This window comes from Gavialis gangeticus, unplaced genomic scaffold, assembly GCF_001723915.1.
Source record: "Gavialis gangeticus isolate Ggan-Ray unplaced genomic scaffold, GavGan_comp1, whole genome shotgun sequence".
NCBI lineage: Eukaryota > Metazoa > Chordata > Crocodylia > Gavialidae > Gavialis > Gavialis gangeticus.
In genome coordinates this window covers 91,016,987-91,038,120 of record NW_017729022.1, presented here as the reverse complement: position 1 = coordinate 91,038,120, position 21,134 = coordinate 91,016,987, and the positions used below count along the sequence as shown (strand labels likewise).

General features: G+C 43.6%; 1 protein-coding gene across 1 annotated transcript in view; it reads right to left on the bottom strand.

The window, feature by feature from the left end:
• The window catches only part of PIK3C2G (phosphatidylinositol-4-phosphate 3-kinase catalytic subunit type 2 gamma), a 448,194-nt gene that overhangs the window by 368,895 nt on the left and 58,165 nt on the right, over positions 1-21,134 (bottom strand). Inside the window, exon 6 of the mRNA XM_019515837.1 lies at positions 11,101-11,171. Coding sequence (XP_019371382.1) covers positions 11,101-11,171 — 71 coding nt within the window. The remainder of the gene's footprint in view (positions 1-11,100; positions 11,172-21,134) is intronic.

Genomic DNA, 21,134 nt, shown 5'->3' with positions numbered 1-21,134 from the left:
GATGTGGAACTGTGTCAAAGGCCTTCCTAAAATCCAGGTAGATGACACTGGCCTCCGCTCCTGTCTCAAGGCAGTGTGTGACTTGGTAATAAAAGGCTATAAGGTTTGTCAGGCAGGATCTACCTGCGACAAACCGATGCTGGTTTCCTTTCAGCATTGTTTCCGCTGCTAGGCTTTCACAAATACGCTCTTTGATGGTTTTTTCTAGTATTTTCCTAGGGATAGAGGTAAGACTGACTGGCCTAAAGTAACCCGGCTCCTCCCTTCTCCCCTACTTAAAAATGGGCACCACGTTGGCCTTTTTCCAGTCCTCAGGGGCCTGTCCGGAGCACCCTAAGAGCTAAAACAGCTGTGCCAGTGGCTCAGCAATGACACTGGCCAATTCCTTCAGCACCTGTGAATGGAGGTCATCTGGGCCGGCTGACTTGTACCCATCCAGCCCTTGCAAGTGCTCCTTAACTAAGTCAGGACTAACCTTTGGCGGTCTGGTCCCTTTTGGAAGTCTGTCTATGTTCAAGGTGAGAAGATTGTCTTAGTCAGTATTAAGGAATACTGAAACGAAGAACTCATTGAAGAGCTCTGCCTTTTTGTCTGCATCAACCACCAACTGACTTGATTTGTTCTGCAGGGGCCCTATGTTACTCTGCGCTTACTTTTTGCTCGCTATGTATCTGTAGAAGGACTTTTTATTGTCCTTGATTGTTGTAGCCAGCCTAAGCTCGAGTCCTGCCTTGGCCTGCCTAACTGACTCCCTGCAATAGCGCACCACGGTGGTGTATGCCTCCTTGGTGGGTGCCCCCTGCTTCTACTGCCTATATATCTCTTCCTTTGTCCCCAGTCTTTCCTGAAGCTCCCTGTTCAGCCAAGGGGGCTTTTAAAGCCCCTTAGCCCCTTTCCTTCATAAGGGGATAGACTTCTTTTGTGCTACAAGGATCACTCCCTTGAGAAACTTCCAACCCTCTTGGACCCCCATTAGCCCAATGCTCTTGAGTTTGGCCACCTCACTAAGTTCCTAAGTTTAGTAAAGTTGGCCCTTCTGAAGTCTAAAACTTTAGCATCACTGGATATTTTCGTCACCCTTTGCTGGATAGAGAACTCTACCAAGTAGTGGTCACTATCACCCAGGTTACCGTGTACCTGCAGGTCCCCCACGAGATCATGCCCTGTTGGTAGGACCAGGTCTAGCAGGGCGCTACCCCTAGTGGGACTGGACACCATCAAGGTTAGGTGGAGGTCCTGCACACAGTGTAAGAACCTCCCTGAGCAGCGTGTTTTGGCCGCCTGTTCCTCCCAGCTGATATCCGGGTAATTTAGGTTCCCCATGACCTATGTGCTTTTCCTAATCTCCTCCACCCTGACCCAGCTATTTTTGGCCCTCAGACCTCCTGCCCTGGACAGATGACCTCTCCTCCCTCCCCCTACCCAGCTCCCTCCGTGCAGACCTGCTAGACTCCTCCCTCAACCCAGACTTACTTAAAACAGGTTCCTGGTGAGGGTCCCAGCACCAGCAAACATATACACAAGCCAAACCCAATCTACGATCACGTCTTGAAGTAATTTATGCAATCATAGATCAGGTACTGCAAATACATGCATGTACCTGAAGAGACTCATTTTTCTGTAGCTATGTTAAGTTTTTCCTCTAAATTTCCTCTAAAAATCTGGAGGAATTCAAATCAACATAGTATGCATGTTTATTTATGGTAAATATTTAAAAGCTAACGAAACTTTTGGAGGATGTTTTGGTGTTTAAATTATTTATATAATTAAGGATATTTCTCCTGTGTGGACTCTGCCTCCTTTATTAAACATTTAAAGCTTCTTTACATGTAAATGGTAAGTTTATGACACATTTAAAGATTAAATGAATGCCATAAGCTAATTTGAGCAACTGGAACAGATAATATTCAATTAATTAACTGTCTAGGATAGTTTCATAGATTTCAACTCATTTTTCCTGCACCAACTGTTTTTCATTGTGTAATAGCAGCAACTGCTGCCTAGCCTGTAAGGCATATAGAGCAGCAAGGAATGAAATTTGATCACAGATGTCACAAGCAGTCATGGATTTATAAATCTCAAAGTTTTTCAATAGATTACTATTATTTGGGGATTGGGAGGTATGGGTAGATAAATAGGTCCACAAATGGCTTCAATTTATTGAAGATCCAGATCATGGCCTGGTTAAACCAAAGCTAGAGGAGAGAAAAAGGCCGGAATTCAGAAAAGCACTTAAACATGCAGTTAAATCCAACTGGCATAAACTCAAGCATATACTTAAATGCTTTTTTCTGTATATACAATAAAATCTTTGTTATCTGGCATTTAAGTAACTCGGATCCTCTATTAACCAGAATTTCAGTGGCAGGATGCATGCTGTAGTGTTAAGCGTATTGTACTTTTAAGTGATCTAGGTGCCACTATTGGCTGCCAATAGTGTACTACATGTAACTTTAGTGTACTGTACTGTACATCACTGCCTCAGGATTTCTCTTCACTCCAGTGTCGCTTTACTACTACTTGACTGGTGAAAGTACCTGTACACTATTTTATTCTGTATACAGTATGTTATACTGTAATGTATTGTACACTAATTCTTTAAGAATTTGCACTACAAGTATGGCACGGTCTTCCTTGCTAGGTATACTGTCAGATAACTAGAATTTTTAGATAACTGGCACCCCCCATTCCTCATTCATGCCGGATAACAGAGATTTTACTGTACATATATTTAGCTTGTGACTAAATGTTAAGCATGTTATGCAATGAATTGGGGCCTAAGTGCAAGGCAGGAATTCTACTGCATAGATCCAAGGCAGGAATCCACAGTTGAAAAACAAGTCACAGTAGCAGCTCTCTTTCCCCTGCCACTTCCCACACTTTTGGCAGGCCCTGGGAGTTTCCTATTTTCCCACTACAAGATATGAGGACCTATTATTGAAATTAATAAGAATGATTCATATTTTTTTCAGGGAGTGTGGGGATCAGGGATAGTAGTTTTAAATGTTTTTAAACTGATTCAATCAGATTTATTTGGGAAAAAATTGAATTCAGATAACTTACAATTCCTTATATTTATTTTTTGCTTTCTCTCATACATTCCTTAATTTATTTGCATTGGTCTAATCCCTTTAATTGGGTCACTTTAACTTCTAGGGATACACCTTGATTGGAGTGTCTACATGTGTATTTATGTATGCCTAAACTTAATTGCTTATGGCTCATTAAGGTGATTCAGACACGCATCTACACATGGACGCACTAATGCGCATTAAGGCACATTAATTTTAGGTGTGAATAGATAAGTTGCATTAGCGCACATGCAGATGTACGAATGCGCATCAGTGCAGTGTGTCCATTGATGCACATTGAATTAATGTGCATTACGGCATCTACACATGCACTAATGCAACATAGCTATTTGTGCTTCACTTTGATACTTGCTTTATGCAGGTATCAAATTTAGGCTCACATAGCCATAAATCAGCATTTTTAAGGCACATTAAAGGTACACACGTGTAGACACATGTGCTTAATATGACTTAAAATGGAGATTTTAGGCTAAGCCTGTTTAAAAGGGGCACATGTAGACATGCCCAGTATTCCCTAATAGTCATGGTTCTGGGGAAAAAGGTGATAATTTATCTGCTAACACACACATTAAAATTTAAACAACAGGCACATAGAGTAAAGAATTCTATCTGCAGACTTAAACAGGGGGTTGTTTTTTCTCCCCATGTTTTGAGGTCATACATCCTTTCTTAAGTTTGATATACTCTGTATAATATTTAAATGTCACTACAACCACTCTGCAATCACTATAGCAGCCTACAAATATTGCTCATGTTTTTCCTTTTTCTGCCTTTTCCTCCTTTACATTTCCCATACCTTCCTCTTGCATACCCCCTAGATCAGTGGTTGGCAATCTTTGGCCTCCATTGGCCAGAGTTTGCAACCTGGTCCTTTGCAATAGGCTGGAAATCTCCACTCTCCCTCTCCTTAGCAACTCCCTCAAGGAACTCAAGCTGCCTGTTTACCCTCACTGCAGATATGTGGTGTAACGAGGGTAAGTGTAGATATGAGAGTAACTGGTAGGCTCCAAAAGGGATTGGCAGCTCTGCAGGGCTATGTGCTTCCCATCCCCAGTGCTGCCCTGTGTTGCTCAGGCCATATGCAATCTCTTTGCAAACTACAAGTAGCCCATGGGTTGTAGGTTGCCAACCCCTGTCCCAGATCTCTGTCACATACTGACATGGGGTGTGACTATTCCAGGTTAAATACCATTTAGATAAATGACTAGGGAATGGCCAGACTAGACTTTGCAATGATAACTATTTAAGTTCGTTGATTGCTAGTCAACTTAAGGTAAAATGATCTTTACTAAAGACAAATTGGAGGGAGCTCTGTACATCTGCAACACTGTGCAGTGCGAATTGAAAGACATGGACTGTGAAGTATAGCTCGTTTTTTTTTTCTTCTTTTTAAAACCAAAGTTCTGCATAGAATCATAGAAGGTTAGGGTTGGAAGGGACCTCAGGAGGTCATCTAGTTCAACCCCCTGCTCCAAGCAGGACCCCTGCATGGCTCTCTTTCAATTCTAAGCTTTTTTGCTTTAGGTCCCAGTGCTTTAAATGTGGATGATTAACTGCATTTCAGAGAAGTACACTTCATAAAGAAATGTACTTTCCTATGCAGTTTCAGCATTAGGTTTGGCAAAAAGGGGGATGACCTTGATCTGCATACCTGAGTCTGCTGACATATTCCAGAGCTAGAAGTTTACTCATGAGGCTGCTCTGAATACATTCTCAACACCCATGCTTGAGTCTTCAGTTTTTAACAGACTTATGCAGTAACTTGCTGCTCTTGAGAATGTCAGGAAACCCAGGTGGGTAGAGTATACTCAGGTTTGTCCTCCCCAAGGCATTTTACTGATGAAGTATTGAGAGGACCTGATTTGGGATCCCTGAATCTTCACATGCATAGGCGTGTGCCCAGCTTTTTAAAATAAGTAGTTCTCCTACATTTAAAAGGGACCACTCATAGTTAAACAAATGCCTCTGTGATTTCAAATTCTGGGCCTTAGCTTGATACTGGCATCACGTTAGGCGCTGCATAGCTGATCTATGTCCCATGATCGTCAAAGCTGAGAATTCCATTTTTGGATGTACATTAAACATATCTATCTGTGTTAAAATGTGTTCCATTCTGCAAGGGTATGCCTGGCATATTTTTATAGGTTCTACACAAGAAATGTATTAATAATTTTCACATAAATGTAGACTTTTTTGTAGAATGCTTTAGCTGTTTTCTTGTAATGCAAAATAGAAATATCCACTGCTCAAAAATGTCCTGAAACGGTAAAACAAAGGGAGAAAGAAGCAGGTGGAGAGAAGTCTCCTAAAACACAGTGGAATATTACTGTCTAACTTACTGAAAAATTAGTTCCTTATTTTAACATATTTAGCTAAAATTCTACTGCGTAAAACTGAAGAGGCTCAAAGCTGCTGCATAAAGACATTTTGTGATTCACCAAGGTGTTGCATTTCCTTTCTATTCCCCAATCATACATCAAAATGATGAAAAAACCAGTTTAGACAAAGATAGAAATGAGTGTGTCATTATTCCCAACTGAACTCAAATCATACTTTGCCATCCTCATTCCCATCCAAATTATCTTTCAAATAAACACACACCTGCATTTGGGTTTAGGTTGGGCAGACTTTAGGAATGGATGGACTAAAATGAAGATTTACTTGCAACATTTCAGAGAAGTCCTGAAAATTTCAAGAGCAACCCCATGAGCCTTTCCATCTAAACCTGAGCCTTCAAACTCAAGCTTATGCCAAAATTGATGCATGTGGGCAGCCCCATTAACAAATGCTTACATTTAAGCACATGCTTAAGAGTTTGCAGGATGGGAACCTAATTTTGCAGACTTAAACAGTTGCATCCTTCACAGAAACAAGATGTAACCCTATTACTGTTGATCAAAAAAACCCCCCAAAACCTTTCTTCCTTTTTAGTTTCCCCAAGCACAGGAAATATTTACCTTGGATGTTTTAAACTTATAGCATTTTTTCCTAATTTAGAAGTTCATTTTTATTAACTGAATCTACACCCTTCTCAAATCAGATTAAACAGCTTTGATTAAAGAATCCCAATTAATTCATTTTGAGGCAGATTAACTATTACATACTTTTCACAGGTAAGCAAATGCTTTTCTGGTTAAACAGGCTGAAAAGGAAATACCTCGTTTTGTAATAGCTGCTCCAGTTCATGCTCATATTTCATGATTATTGCAACAAGGTTCTGCCTGGATATTGGGGGGAAGAGGGTAGAAAAAAAAAAGAATCACCATTTAGTTATCACCATATGAAAACAGAAAAGAGTTCACTTTCTTATCTTACACTTGATATATTGGAAATGGACTGACCAGGATTGAACAGTGAGGTAAAGCCCTGTAAACTAACAACTAAACTAGACCACCAAGCACAAGCCAGGCAGACACACCACTCAGCAGAACTCACAAATCCTTTCCTAAAACAATGAACTAGAAGAAAAAAGCTGCTGGGGTCCTAGCTGTGGAAACAGATGTAGCAGCATGCCCTATTTTTTTAAATAGCTTTCTACATCAGCAAATCATAAGCAAAGTGTAGGGAGCATTTAGTTCCTCTCCAATTTTTTCCTAGCCTTTTCAAGAGCCAGATGGGTAACTCATGCTAAGTAGGAATGCAGTGCATGTGTCTGATTAAGATTGATGCCATTTTTCCTCTTTCTTACAGTTAAATTTCCCATCATTCTCTGTGTTAATGACCAATGTCCTTTTAATGGGCTGGGAAGGCCTTTCCCTCCCATCTCTAACTTCTAAAGATTATCTGACCACGTCTGAAGAACCAGGAATATGCACTTTCTTCAGCATGTACATTGTATACTGTATATTGAATACCCATGGATCTGTTAATATCATCTGTGTATACACACAGAATCATAAATTAATAGAAATTAAGGGCCAGACGGGACTCAAAAGATTATTGAGTCCAACCCCCCTGCTCTAGGAAGGAATACTGCTGAGATCAAATGATCCCAGCAAGGTGTCTATGCAGTCTTCTCTTGAAAACTCCCAGGGCTGGGGACTGTACCACCTCCTTGGGAAGTCTATTTCAGATTCTGGTCACCCTTTCCATAAAGAAGTTCTTCCTTGCATCCAACCTGAAACCAGCCTCTGACAGTTTATGGCCATTGCTCCTTGTCCTCCCCTGGAGCACCCTAATCAACAGTTTTTCTCCCAGCTCCCAATATTCATCCCTTACATACTTATAGACAGCCATCAAGTCCCCTCTCAGTCTTATTAATCAGGGTATTAACATAGAGATTTCAGTAACTGATGCAGGGTTTGGTTTTTATTTAGTTCTTTAAAAGTACTGCTATTTTATACCCAGTTGTGTTTTTAAAGGGAATAAAATGGAAGTTGCCATAATAAAATGTATGCATTATTATAATTACTATATATGAGATCATTAGAAACCCAGACCATCTTATTCTGGCAACAATACCTATTAGTTCAGTTACATTTATTGCTAGAGTTTTTATATGGTGAGGTAAAAGTGTGGGAGAACCACTCTTAGATGTTGGTTTGCCTTTCTGTGAGAATGTAGGTAGTTGCATGCTATACACATTACAGCATTCAATTTTTAATTTTCTAGAAGCAGCATTTTTTCTGGAGCAATTTCAGGTTTCCTCTTCAAAAGACCATTTTTCAATATGCTACGTATGGTTCTTTAAAAAAATCTTATCTAACTGCATGCATCAAGTCTGTCATTATGTCACATTTAAGGACAACTTGATGTTGAAGGTTATGGGCCAAGTTTAGCCCTGGTGTAATAGGTTTCAATTCTACTGACATTCAGGTTTTGTTTTGTTTTTTTTACTGTATGCAGGTCTTACAGTAAGGTGTATAAATGTAGGATCTTCCAGTAGACATACGGATTTGCTTTATTACAGTTACATGCTTGCTTGTGAGAGCTATCTGTTGATTTATGGAGCTAAGATCCTAGCTTGTTTTTGTTACTTCACCCTGTGCAAGCTCATGCCATCTTAAAAAGGTTATGAGCCTTTTCTTTCTTGACCAACACATTCTCTGGGACAAAAGCAGTACCTCTAATTATTATACTTCTGATTGTAGAACGGTTAGGCATATTCAAGACAGCTTTGATCAAACTACCTCAGTTACTAACAGAAGTTAAGACAGAGTGGGTGTGTCTACATGTGCAGCAGACTGCACAGTTGTTACTGTGCAGTCATTCAGTACTTGTTTACGCTAGTACTAAATGATGGTGTAGTAACTGGTGTTACTGCGCAGTCCCATCACTGTACAGTTATTTTTAGCTGCTACTGCTCATTGGTACAGTGACCTAGTATATCCTGTAGACGTGCTCAAGTGACTTGAACTTCATCATAGGCTGACTGCTCAAGTACACTCATGGTTCCAGCAAGGCTTATACGGACCATGCTGAAGCCCTTTTCACTGTATCTTTGCTACTAGCTGAGCTTAGATACACCTGCATCATGCTGCAATAATACCTCCAATTGCAGGGCAGTCAGCTAAAGATATAGCTTTCATGATCTTGCTCTCTGATCATTGTGACAGGGCCATTGTGACAGGGCCAGCTGAACAGAAATTGTTACAAATGGGCAAGAATGGAAACTGAGAAATAATGAACATGAGATTGTAAGACTAAGGGCTCACCTTCACTACAGAATAACAGGATTTATGACACAAGGGTGGCTGGTAATTCAAATCCCATCCACTCGCCACAACACTGTGATTATAGAGCCCTCATCCTTCACACCCATTAGAGAGGACTGGAGGGCTGTACTAGTGGGACAACAATAAAAATTAGACAGCTCTGTGGTAAACCAGATTACAACCCACCTGGTGGCTGTACATCTCTCTCTCAGTCTAGACACTAAACTGAAGCTGGTTTAGGTGAGGTATAAATTACAGGCTAAATTAGCATATTATGCAGTGCTGTTAACATAATCACGCTTACATCAAAAATGGTTTTGTCATGTAGGCACTCTCACATGAGCTAGGTTAACTCAAGAGCAACTAACATGAGTTATTTATCCTTGAGTTAACTATGCAGTAGAGCTATAGCCTGAAAGGTCTCTGCTAAATCTCCTTCTAGTACAGAGAGTGTGAAAATCTATTTACTAATGAGTGGCTAAAGAGCAAGATCAGGGAAAATACAAAGAGGGAGGGGAATTGCAGTATTATTTTTGAAAGTGCTGCTGATGTTTATTATTTTTATTTCTATAGTGCTTAAGGGATTCTACTCAGAAATCCATTGTGTTAGTTGGTATACATACATTTGGGGGGGGAGGGGGTTGAAAATACTGTCCTTGTCTCTAGACACTTATAATCTAAGAATAAAACAAGAGACGACAGATGGTGGAGCACAAGGATGTAATGAGACAGTTGCTTTGTTCTTCTGTTTCATTATTCTTTTCTAATGCTGGGAGTTAGGTCGTTCTAAATAGCACTGCAGTCAACATCCCACAGGATGATGGAGAAGGGGTGGGTAAATAGAGTGCTTCTGATATTTAGCAAGAGATCTTGTTTTTTTGCAAATGTGGCAGAAGGAAGAAATAATCAATTGATTATATGGGTAATGCAAATCTTGAGATGCATAGGAAGCACCTTTCACCATATGTTCTAATGGAAAAATTTTTTGACAATGAAAAAGGCCAGAAACTTTATATGACAAGAAACAAATAATTGGATAAATAATGATAATGATCTGGGGCAGAAGTTCAATAAAGCAGTTTAACCTAAATTAGTTCAGTCTGATACTACATCCATCCAGGTTGATCTTAAACTGGTTTCAGCCATTCTGAAAGTGGTTTATGTTCATTGACTTTCTGTTGTGTTACAGATTTGAACTGGTTTCTGATCACTTATACCAATATATGGTGTAATTTCTGTCCCTAGCCAATAGGCATACTTATGTTTTGGTTGGCATGAAGGATACAACTCCATTATATCAAGGAGAAAAACTTAAAATTTGGGGAGAGCTCTAAGAAACTAAGGGTGAAGTTTTTTACATTTGCACTTGTCCTTGTTGAATCTTTTGAGATTTTTTTTGGCCCAATCCTCTATTTTAAGGGTGGACTGCACTTAGGATGGAACAATCACAGGCACTGCCACAGGCTTAGGACCAATTGGCTAAGCAATAGCTCTGCAGAAAAGGACCTGGGGTTATAGTCGACAATAAGCTAGATATGAGTCAACAGTGTGCCCTTGTTGTGAAGACTGACAGCATACTGGGCTGCATTAGTAGGAGTGTTGCCACCAGATCAAGAGGAGTGATTATTCTGCTCCATTCTGCACTGATGAGGCCACATCTGGAGTACTGTGTCCAGTTTTGGTCCCCCCAATATAGAAAGGATGTGGATAAGTTGGAGAGAGCCCAGAGGAGGGCAATGAAAATGGTTGCGGGGTTGGGGCACATGGTGAAGAGAGGCTGAGGAAAGTGGGCTTATTTAGTCTGCACAAGAGAAGATGGAGGAAGGATCTGATAGATGCTTAAGTACCTGAAGTATGGTTCCAAAAAGGATGGAGCTAGACTGTTTTCAGTGGCGACAGATGACAGAATAAGGGGCAATGGTCTGAAGTTGCAGCAAAGGAGGTTTAGGTTGGATATTAGGAAAAACTCTCTTACTAGAAGGGTGGTAAAGCACTAGAATGGGTTACCTAGAAAGGTGGTGGAATTTCCATCCTTGGAGTTTTAAGTCCTGGCTCGACAGATCCCCAACTAGATCATTCCAGCCAGGGTTGGTCCTGCTTTGAGCAGGGGGTTGGATTAGATGACCTGAGGCCCTTTCCAACCCTAATTTTCTATGATTCTACATAGATTATTATTCATTTCTGCCACACAAGGGAAGGGGTCATAAATAAAAACTGTTGAGTTAATTCTGTTTCAATAGGTGCCATCTATGTACCCTCTTGGGCTCTGAAATTATGGTTCTAAAGGACATAGGTGCTGACTGCAAAAAAACACAGATATAACTGCAGCTGCTCCAATCTATTAATAGTCTTACCTGGATAGTTTCCAAATACATGGATATCCCAACAGCTGATTCAGATTAAACTGACTTTGGTCATCTTCATGCTGTAGGCAGAGGGACATGTGAAGTATTATAAAGCTGCTGGAATGAAACATATCTAAACAGCACAAATATTATTGGTGGTACATAAAGTCAATAGGTTTTAAGAATAAACCTTTCACATCTTTTTTTGTCTCTCCAGGGAGTAGGACAGTTCAACATTATCAGATTTTTTTCCTCCTCTTATTTTTGTCCAAATGAAAACAAGCAGTCAAATTAATGAGTTCACGGAGTATTTCAATTTTGATCAAACTACGTTTTTTTTTCATGGAAAATAGAGCTCCCTGCTTTTATAGCCAGCTCTACCCAACTTTTCACATGGAGGATTAAAATGCCTTCCCCCCTTTTCAGTTATTTGAATTTCAGAACCTTATTTGGGTGCAAACAAGCATTGAAATCACCTGACTCAGACTAGGCAGCTTATTTTAAGCTGCCTAAACCTGAGTCTGGTGTCAGGTTCTGCTGCCTGCAGGTGTTCACCTAGGCAGCTGGAGGTGAATTAGGAAGGGAGGAAGAGAAGGGGTACTGATGGGATATGGGGGGGGTTGGTGTGTGTGTGTGTGGGGGGAGTGTTAAAACAACAGCACAGCCCTAGTGGCGGGGCTTTCCCAGCCCCAAATCTATGCTATGAACATGTGCAGGCATTCATTAGGCAGAGTTAACCCATTTTAGTTCAGGTAAACCAAGGCCAACCTAAAATTAATTCACCTCCTGAGATGAATTAATTTAGATCGGGCATTCCATTTTTTGGGCAGTTTAAATTCCGGATTGCCTACATGGCTAGGCATTTAGATTAACATAACCTTGCTTAGATTGATCAAAATATAATGCTTGTATTTTCCCCTTTGTTATCTGTATTGCAGTAACACCAGTTGAGAATCTGGGCACTGCTGGTCTAGGCATTGTACAGACAAGCAATAATGTCATAGTCCCTGTCCCTAAGAGCCTATTCTCTCAAAAAATAGGAGCTGCAACAAAAAGAGGAGACCAAAACAGGGCAGCATGGAGAAAACAAACGTCCCCAAATAGGGTTTCTTATAATTACTTTAAGCTCTCCCTAGTCCTCTCTTTTGAAGCTACAAAAATATCTGAGTTCCTTTCTGCAGTGTACTGAAGCTTGAACTTCACATTTCATTATACTGAAGCAACTAGGAGTAGAAGAGGCAAATCATTTAGACTTTTTGTTTATATTTAAGAGTGCAAGTCCAAGTTTTCAGCTGGCTGAATCTCTGTAAACCTGTGGTTAGCAAAATATGGACTCCAAAACAGATCCAGACTGCCAACTGATTGTATCCAGTCCACAGCTACCCCTGCAGTGCTCCACATGGGGTTAAGGCCCATGCACTCCTGTCTGGGGGGCTCATGCCATGCTCCTGCCCTGTGCCCATCAACAGCTCACCCCAGCCCTAGCCAGTGTGCACAGCTTCCCAGCGTGCCTGCTCCTGCCACTACTGCAGCTGTACAAGCTTCCCCCACCTCCAGAAGTTCCTTCTCCTCCTCCCCCTCCTGTGCTGCTCCAGGCAGGGGCAAGCTGCAGCCTTGTGTGTCTGCTTGTTCAGTGTGTGGGTCTCCAGGTACAGCCCTGAGCCACCTTCTACCTGCTCTGCCTGCCTGACACCATGAGCAGCCACCTGCAGATAGCTGAGTGGTTGGAAGGTGTCCAGGAGCTTCAGCTGCAGTCCCACCCACTGGATTAGGAACTGCTCCACTGTAGCTTCCCTGCCAACTGGAGCAGTGCAGCAGGGTCAGGAAGAGGTGCTCCTGGAGGCAGGGGGAGTCAAGTAATACCTGGGTGACTGCAAGAGCAGCCCCACTAGGAAGCTGTGTGTGCTGGCCAAAGCTGGGGTTGTTGGTAGTCATGGGGTGGGTGCAGGCAAGAGCAAGGTGAAGGCTGCCTTGGGTAGGAGTGGTGAGCAGCTGTGGGCCAGAAGAGGGAGGGGGTCTCCTGCACTTGCACTTGCACTTGGATTGCCCCTCCACCCCCACAGCTCCTGGGACCTAATGCACATGCAGGCCCCATCCACACACATGTACACCCAACCCCCACCTCCCACCACCATTAGATACCAGAATAAGACTATTTTGAGCTGTTATGCAATCACCTCTATATACACAGCTAACCCCCCCCACCATTAATCAGCACAAAAATATTTTTTGAAATTAAAAGTATGGTATAATCGATGTTAGAGTGTAACATTTTTTTATGTATAATTTGTTAAAATGATATCCTCTGAAAAATTGTGTGTGCGGCTCTCGACAGTTCACCAAAACTCATTAAGTGGCCTGTCAACTGAAATAATTGCCCATCCCTGCTCTAAACTCTAGTGTTGCTATCTCATTAAAAAGTGCAAGAATTATTTAAGGTTGAGGAAGGTGCACTGCCCTCCGCCACCCATTTCTGAGACCCATACATACTGTTCTTTCTTACAGAAACCATCATGCGGCTTGATAGTGACTTCAACGATTTTAACCTCTACTTTAACACCCAATAATAAACCTTAGTTTACTGCTGCCTTATTTCAGCTGATGACACCTGCTGATACTTTGCTTATCTGTTTAGAATAGTGGAGCCTCTGAGCTAGGTCTTCCTTCTCTTTATATTTCACTCCACCTTTGTTTCTTCATATCTTCAGAAGCCTTTAACTCCTTTCCTTCTACTAGGCATCTGCCTTCCTGCTCCTCCCCCCCACCCCTTCCTCATTGCTGCTCATTCCATTGAGAAGTGAGGATCTGATCTCTGGTAGTGGTTGTACTTCTGCAACACATACTGTAGCACTCCTGTCACTTGTCAGATCTTGAAATGCCCTGAGGTACCACTTGCATATAATGAAGTGCTGCTCCTGGGAAAGAAACTATGCAGACCACTGCATGACTGCATTCGGCACCACTGTCAAGATATTCTCATTCTCATTACCATTCTGATATTCTCATTCTCTTCCAAAGTACAAGCTCCACAACTCTGAACCCAAGCAACAAGCAAGGAATCTTTCTAGTTCCTGTGCCCGTATGCTGGGTAACAGGAACATCCCTCTTCCCACCAAGCCAGCACCATTCTTAGACAGAGCAGCAGTAAAGCACCTGCACCTAAATTCTTACTGGAGAACCAATGTTTTAAAAATAAGTTTTCCTCATAGGTGAGGAGCATGCACATTCTGCAAAGCCAGAATACACTTTAAAAACATCACTGTTTGACTTTGTCTCATTGTACAATGCTTATAGATTCATAGACATTAGGGGCTGGAAGGGACTTCACAAGATCATCGAGTCCAGCCTCCCTACCATAGGCAGGGAGTCTGTGGGGTCAAATGACCCCCACAAGATAAGCATCCAAATGCCATTTGAATGAGTCCAGAGTAGGTTCTTCTACCACCTGTGGGGGGAGTCTGTTCCAGACCCTGGACACTCGGACCATAAAGAAGTTTTTCCTTATGTCCAGTCTAAATTGGCTTTCCAGAAGTTTGCGGCCATTAGACCTTGTTTTCCCTTGGGGAGCCCTGGTGAACAACTACTCTCCCAGATCCTGGTGCACCCCTCACTTATGTACTTATAGGCTGCCACCAAGTCCTCCCGAGCCTTCTCTTCTCCAGGCTGAAGAGTCCCATGTCCCTCAGCTTCTCCTCAGGCATGCTCTCTTGGCCTTTGATCATGCAGGTGGCTCTCCTCTGGACTCTCTCAAACTTATCCACATCCCTTCTGAAGTGAGGGGCCCAAAACTGGACACAGTACTCCAGTTGCAGCCTCACTAAGGATGAGTAGAGTGGAAGGATGATGTCCCTGGTTTTGCTTGAGATGCATCGGTAGATGCATGCCAGAGTTTGGTTTGCTTTGCCAGCCATGGCATTGCATTGGTGACTTATGTTCATCCTGTGGTCAATCAAGACCCCCAAGTCTCCTTCAGTCATGGTGCTAGTGAGCGTAGCACTGCCGAGCCTATAATATAAGTATGTTGCTGGTTTTTCCCCACCAAGATGGAGCGCCCTGCACTTCTCTGCATTGAATGCCATCAGGTTTTTGTCGTCCCACCTTGCAAGCCTGTTCAGGTATCCCCAACCTGTTCTCCAGTGTGACTGCCTTCCCCCATAGTTTAGTGTCATCCGTGAACTTTGCCAGTTCACATCTGATGCCTGAATCCAGATTATTAATAAAAACGTTCAAGAGTACTGGCCCGAGTACTGAGTCCTGAGGGACACCACTAGTCACCGTGCGCCATGTTGATTTGCTTCCATCAAGCAGTACATTTTAGGTCCAACCCCGGATCCAGTTCCCCAGCCATTGGACCATGAGATGGTTGAGGCCACAGTTTTCCTGCTTAGTCATAAGGACATCATGGGTGACCAAGTCAAAGGCCTTCTTGAAATCCAGATATAATACATCAACATTGTCTCCCTTGTCCAGGCAATGTGTCACCTGGTCACAGGAGGAAACGAGGTTGGTCAGGCAAGACCTTCCAGCAACAAAGCCATGTTGGCTGGGACTCAGAAAGATGCCTTCCATTAGCCTGCTGCTGATGGAATCCTTGATAATTTTCTCCAGAATCTTTCCCTGTCTTGTGCCCTGTTGTGCGAGAAACTTATCAGAGTCAGGGGAGAGGTGGCGGGACGCCATGCCAACAGCTGATCGCAGTGAAAGTGAAACTGCTCCAGCCACCGCGGTTGAAGATCAAAGGAAAAACCTGCGGTGGAGCCAGGAGGAGCTGGGAATGGCTCCCACGTCCACCTGGGCATGCTTTATAAAAGCATGCTGAGGGTGATTGGCTGGGCAGGCAGCCAATGCCGGCAGAAAAGACCCAGCCAGAAGGAAGCTCCAACAGTGTCCCCGGCCGGCCCGGAGGGTCCAGAGAATCCAGACGATTCGGAGGAGAAGGCTTGGTGGCTCCCCTCAGAAGGGGAGCACAAAGGGAATGCTGGGCCAGCGAGAGTGCAAGGAGTCACTGACAGACCCAGTGTGGACCAAGGCTGGCAGCTGCAGTGACTGGGATGCCGGCGAACACAATGAGGATGGCACCCTGACCCGAACGACAGGCAGCAGGTACCAAACTTGGGGGACCAACGATGAGTCAAGGGAGGCTGGAGCCTGGGTAGAGCCTGGCTTCGCATAAGCTGAAGAGCAAAGAGGGGCCACGGAGAGCACTCAGTATTAGCTTCACCAGCAGCCAACAACCACAGCCCCTAAGGAACTGAGCACCAGGGAGAGCGTAATGCGGGGCGTAGAGGAGGTGCAGCCCTGAGAAGAGACAGTCATGAGGAAGGCCAAGGGAAAGTACAGGGGGGCAGAACCAGATATCATCCTCCTGACTGGAAACTACTTATCATCAAAGACGTGGCAGGAGAGAACCCTGGGGATCTGACCCGAGGCCACTCCCAATAGCCTGGCCGTGCAGCCCAAGAAGCCGCAGCAAGGTTCGTGAAGAACCCAAATGTGCGACGCTCGGGAGAAGGGCATGGGAGATTACACCTGTCTTGCAAGAAAAATCCTTCCCTGCAAACCCCACATTAAAGCATTGGCAGGGCCCAATTTAGAGATAAAGTGACAGAGTTAGAGATCATAATCTGGTACCTGAATGCATCTAATAGATGGATTACAAGAAATGGCTACCAAGTGGTATTATTGATATATCCCTAGAGTAGGGATTGCTATGAAGCAGCATTCTCAAGGCTTTGAAATTCTGAAGGATTTTGCAGTTGTCTCTCCTGAAGGGAAAGTGGGCGCAATTCACACAAAAATAAAAAGGTGCTGTATGTACATATTCCCATACCAGGGATGGTGACTTTCTCAAAGCTATTCCAGCTTTGTGAAGAAGACCCTGAATGACTCTGAGGGGCCCAGTCTTGTTACATGAAGAATGAACCATGTGCTGCCAAACTCCAAGCATTCAAAAATGATGAGTCAGCTCATAAGAAACAAAACACTTAAGTGTAGCTTAATATTCCTGGAGTTTTTCAAATTTTAAATAACAATTCGTTGCACTTATTTTTTCCTGATTTTCAGGGTTCAGCCTTTAGGGGTCACATTCTTAACTTTTCTCCACAACAGTGAGAAGCAGAAACTTGTGTCAAAAAAAATTAGATGAACATAGTTTAATGCTTTCAAAAGGTTGAGTGTTTTTTAAAAATGTATTACAATATCCATAATTAAGTTATGAAATTTAACTCTACTCCTTCAAAACCTTTATTTCAATGAGACTGAGTGTTCACCCCAAGATTGAGAAGAAAGTTTATAACACACAGTGGCATATAGTGCATGTCTGTCTCATTATGGTATCCACTGGGCCTGATTTCTTGCTTACACTTCTGCTTGTAAGCAGAACCCTTTTCTTTTTCTGTTTGAGTCCATTATTGCAAGCATTCCCTGGAGTTAAAGGAAAGCTTTGGTTATGCTTCTTATGTTAGCTTTAGAGCTGTTAATGTCTTGAGCTATTATTAGTAACAGAGGCCTGTAGCTCTCACATTTATGTCAGTTATCATAAAGGGGTGATCAATAATTCACTTCAACATATCTTAAAATGTCATCATCCAGCATGAAGCCAAGCTGCATGTTATTAGTTTTAGTTCAGCAAATTATTTGACACAACAAATGTTCTTTAATGTCCTGAGTGCCGCTAATTTATCTTCCAGGACTGTTCAGTGCTTGAAATATCACTGCTTGAAAGACTATTTTTTTATTTGTTAGCAATAATTCTACCTCGTAATTGTAACTATTTTTGAACTGTTAAATGCCAACAGCAACACATACACAGTATTCTTGGCCTCCATAGTACATTACAGTATATTAAGCCTCATTTAGACCTGTCAGCCTAGAACAACAATAAAATAGGCTTTGTGCACATTAATGGGACACAAAAGATTATTTTATAGTGCTTCAGGATTATTAGAGATTCTTATACACAAGTAATGTTTTTCACATCACTTTTCTGTATCACTATCTTAAAACACAAAGAAATTCCTTTTGTTAGGGAATGCCTCTTGTTAGGAAACAAGAAATATTTCTTATCACAAGATACCACTGACTTCATTTAATAGATTTCATAGACATTAGGGCTGAAAGGGACCTTGCAAGATCTTCTGGTCCAGCCCCCCTGCCCCAGGGCAGGAAGTCAACTTGGGTCAGAAGACCCCAGCAAGATAATCATCCAAACGCATCTTGAGTTTGCCCAGAGTGCTTTCACCACTCCTGGGGGGAGTCTATTCCAGACTCTGGAGACTTGGATGGTAAAGAAGTTCTTCCTTATGTCCAATCTAAAATGGTCCTGCAGCAGTTTGTGACTGTTGGACCTTGTTTTCCCTAGGCGAACAAATGTTCTCCCAGGTCCAGATGTACACCCTTAATATACTTATAGGCTGCCACCAAGTCTCCCCTGAGCCTACGCTTTTCCAAGCTGAAGAGTCCCATGCCTCTCAGCCTCTCCTCATAAAGCCTACTCTCTTGACCTCTTATCATGTGTGTGGCTCTCCTCTGGACTCTAAAAGGACATGGAGAAGCTCAAGAAAGTGTGGAGACCAGAGCTGGATGCAGTAAGCCAGCTCTGGCCTCACCAGGGCCAAATAAAGTGGGAGAATGACATCTTGTGTCTTGTTTGAGATGCATTACTAGATGCAAGCCAGAGTTTTATTTGTTTGCCAGCTGTGGCATCACATTGGTGGCTAATATTCATCTTTTGGTCAATCATGACCCCCAAGTCTCTTTCAGACATAGTGCTAGTGAGTGAAGCACTGCCGAGCCTATAGGTATGAAGTGGGACATCTTGAATTACTCTCTGTTGAAAGTCATCAGGTTTGTATCTGTCTACTTTGCGAGCTTATCCAAGTTAGCGTGGATCCCCAGCCTATCCTTCAGTGTAACTGTGCTTCCCCATAGTTTGGTGTCATCTGCAAACTTAACCAGTTCATTTCTGACACCCAAATCCAGATCATTAATGAATATATTAAAGAGTACCGGTCTGAGTACTGAACCCTGAGGGACATCACTAGTCACCATACGCCATGCTGACTCAGTTCCATCAACAATCACACTCTGGGTTCGACCACCAAGCCAGTTCCTGAGCCATCAGACTGTAAGGTTGTCAAGGCCACAGTTCCCCAGTTTTGCAATGAGGACATCATAGTCAAGTCAAAGGCTTTTTTGAAATCCAAATAAATGATAGAGCTGCACTGATACATCAGTCTGATATTTGATCAGTATTGATATAAAGAAAATTGGCTGTATCAGATATTGGCCTGATGGGGCCAATGATTTGGCCAATAAATGCCCATGCTGCGTGCAGCAGCAGCACAGCACTCAGGCAGCAAGGAGCACAGCCGGTAGCATGGAGAGCTGCCTCTAGCTGGTAAATCTGGTGTGGTGGAAGGGGATGGGGGAGGGAAGGGGTATGGGGGGCAGATCAACAGCCCCTGTGGTGAGGGAAGGGGCAGGGGCAGGGGCAGGCACTGCCTAGGTCAGGGGGGTGCAGCTCATGGGGGGAGGGTGGCTCCCATCAATACTTACACCCCAGGAAAGCATGGGAGGGGTGTGTGGCTCTGGAGCTGTGTGGAGCAGGGTGGCCTGCAGCTGGGGCTGCATGGGGCTCTTGTCAGTGGGGGCTGGGCATTGGTGGCACTGGGAGAATGTTGCATAGACTCAAAATTTCACCACCACTCTGCTCCCAGCACCACTGCCGCCAGCCACTGCCCTGGTTCAATGCCCTGCCTCCACCCACATGCTGAGAAGAGCTAGGGCTGCACCGGGCAACTGGTGGTGAAATTTGGGATGGATGCAGAATCCTCCCAGCGCTGCTGGTGCCCGCTTCAAACCCAGCCCCTGCTGAGAAGAACCCCGCATAGCCCTGGCTGCAGCCCGCCCCACCCTGCATATATCCAGGGAATACATGCCCCTCCCCTGTACCCTCCCACAGCAGCGGAAGCCACCTTCCCCCACCAGACAGTGCCTGCCCCTGCCCCCTCCCTCACCATGGGGGGCATTGATATGTCCCCCCCACACCCTCTCTTCCACAACAGATTTACCAGCTGTATCAGAAATCGGATCAGTATTGGCTGATATGCCTCCTTAAATATCAACTATGTGCCCTGGCCCCAAAAATCTCTATTGGTGCACCCCTAGTAAATGACATCAACCTCCCCCTGCATCCAGGTGTCACATCACCTGGTCATAGAAGGAGATGAACTTAGTCAGGCGCAATCTACTAGAACCAAAGCTGTATTAGCCATCTCTCAGAATGATCCCTTCTGTCAGCCTGTTGTGAATGGATTCTTTGATAATTTTTTCCAAGATCTTATCAGGGATTGATTTCATAGATTTCATAGACATTTGGGCTAGAAGGGACCCCGAAGGATCGAGTCCAGCCCCCTGCCCCAGGGGCAGGAAGTCAGTGGGGATCATAAGATCTCAACAAGATAAACATCCAAATGTGTTTTGCAGGCATTCAAGGTGGATGCTTGAACCACCTCCAGTGGCAGTCTATTCCAAACCTTGGGGGCTCAGACAGTAAAGAAGTTCTCCGTAAGTATGTCCAGCTTGAATCGGTTGTGACGGAGTTTGTGACCGTTCGATCTTGTCATCCCTTTGGGTGCTCTGGTGAACAGACGTTCCCCCAGATCCTAGTAAGCACCCCTGATAAACGTAGAGGTGGCCACCAGATCACCCCTGAGCCTGCGGTTTTCCAGGCTGAAGAGTCCCATGGCTCTCAGCCTCTCATTATAAGGTCTGTTTTCCTGACCTCTGATCATGCGTGTGGCTCTCCTCTGCACTCTCTCAAGCTTCTCCACATCCTTTTTGAATTGTGGAGCCCAAAACTTGACTCAGTACTCAAGCTGTGGCCTCACCAAGGCCGAGTACAATGGGAGAACGACGCCCCAAGATTTGCTTGACAAGCATCTATGGATGCAAGCCAGCATTTTGCTCGCTTTACTAGCCGCAGCATCACATTGAAAGCTCGTGTTCATCTTGTGGTCAATCATGACCCCCAAGTCCCTTTC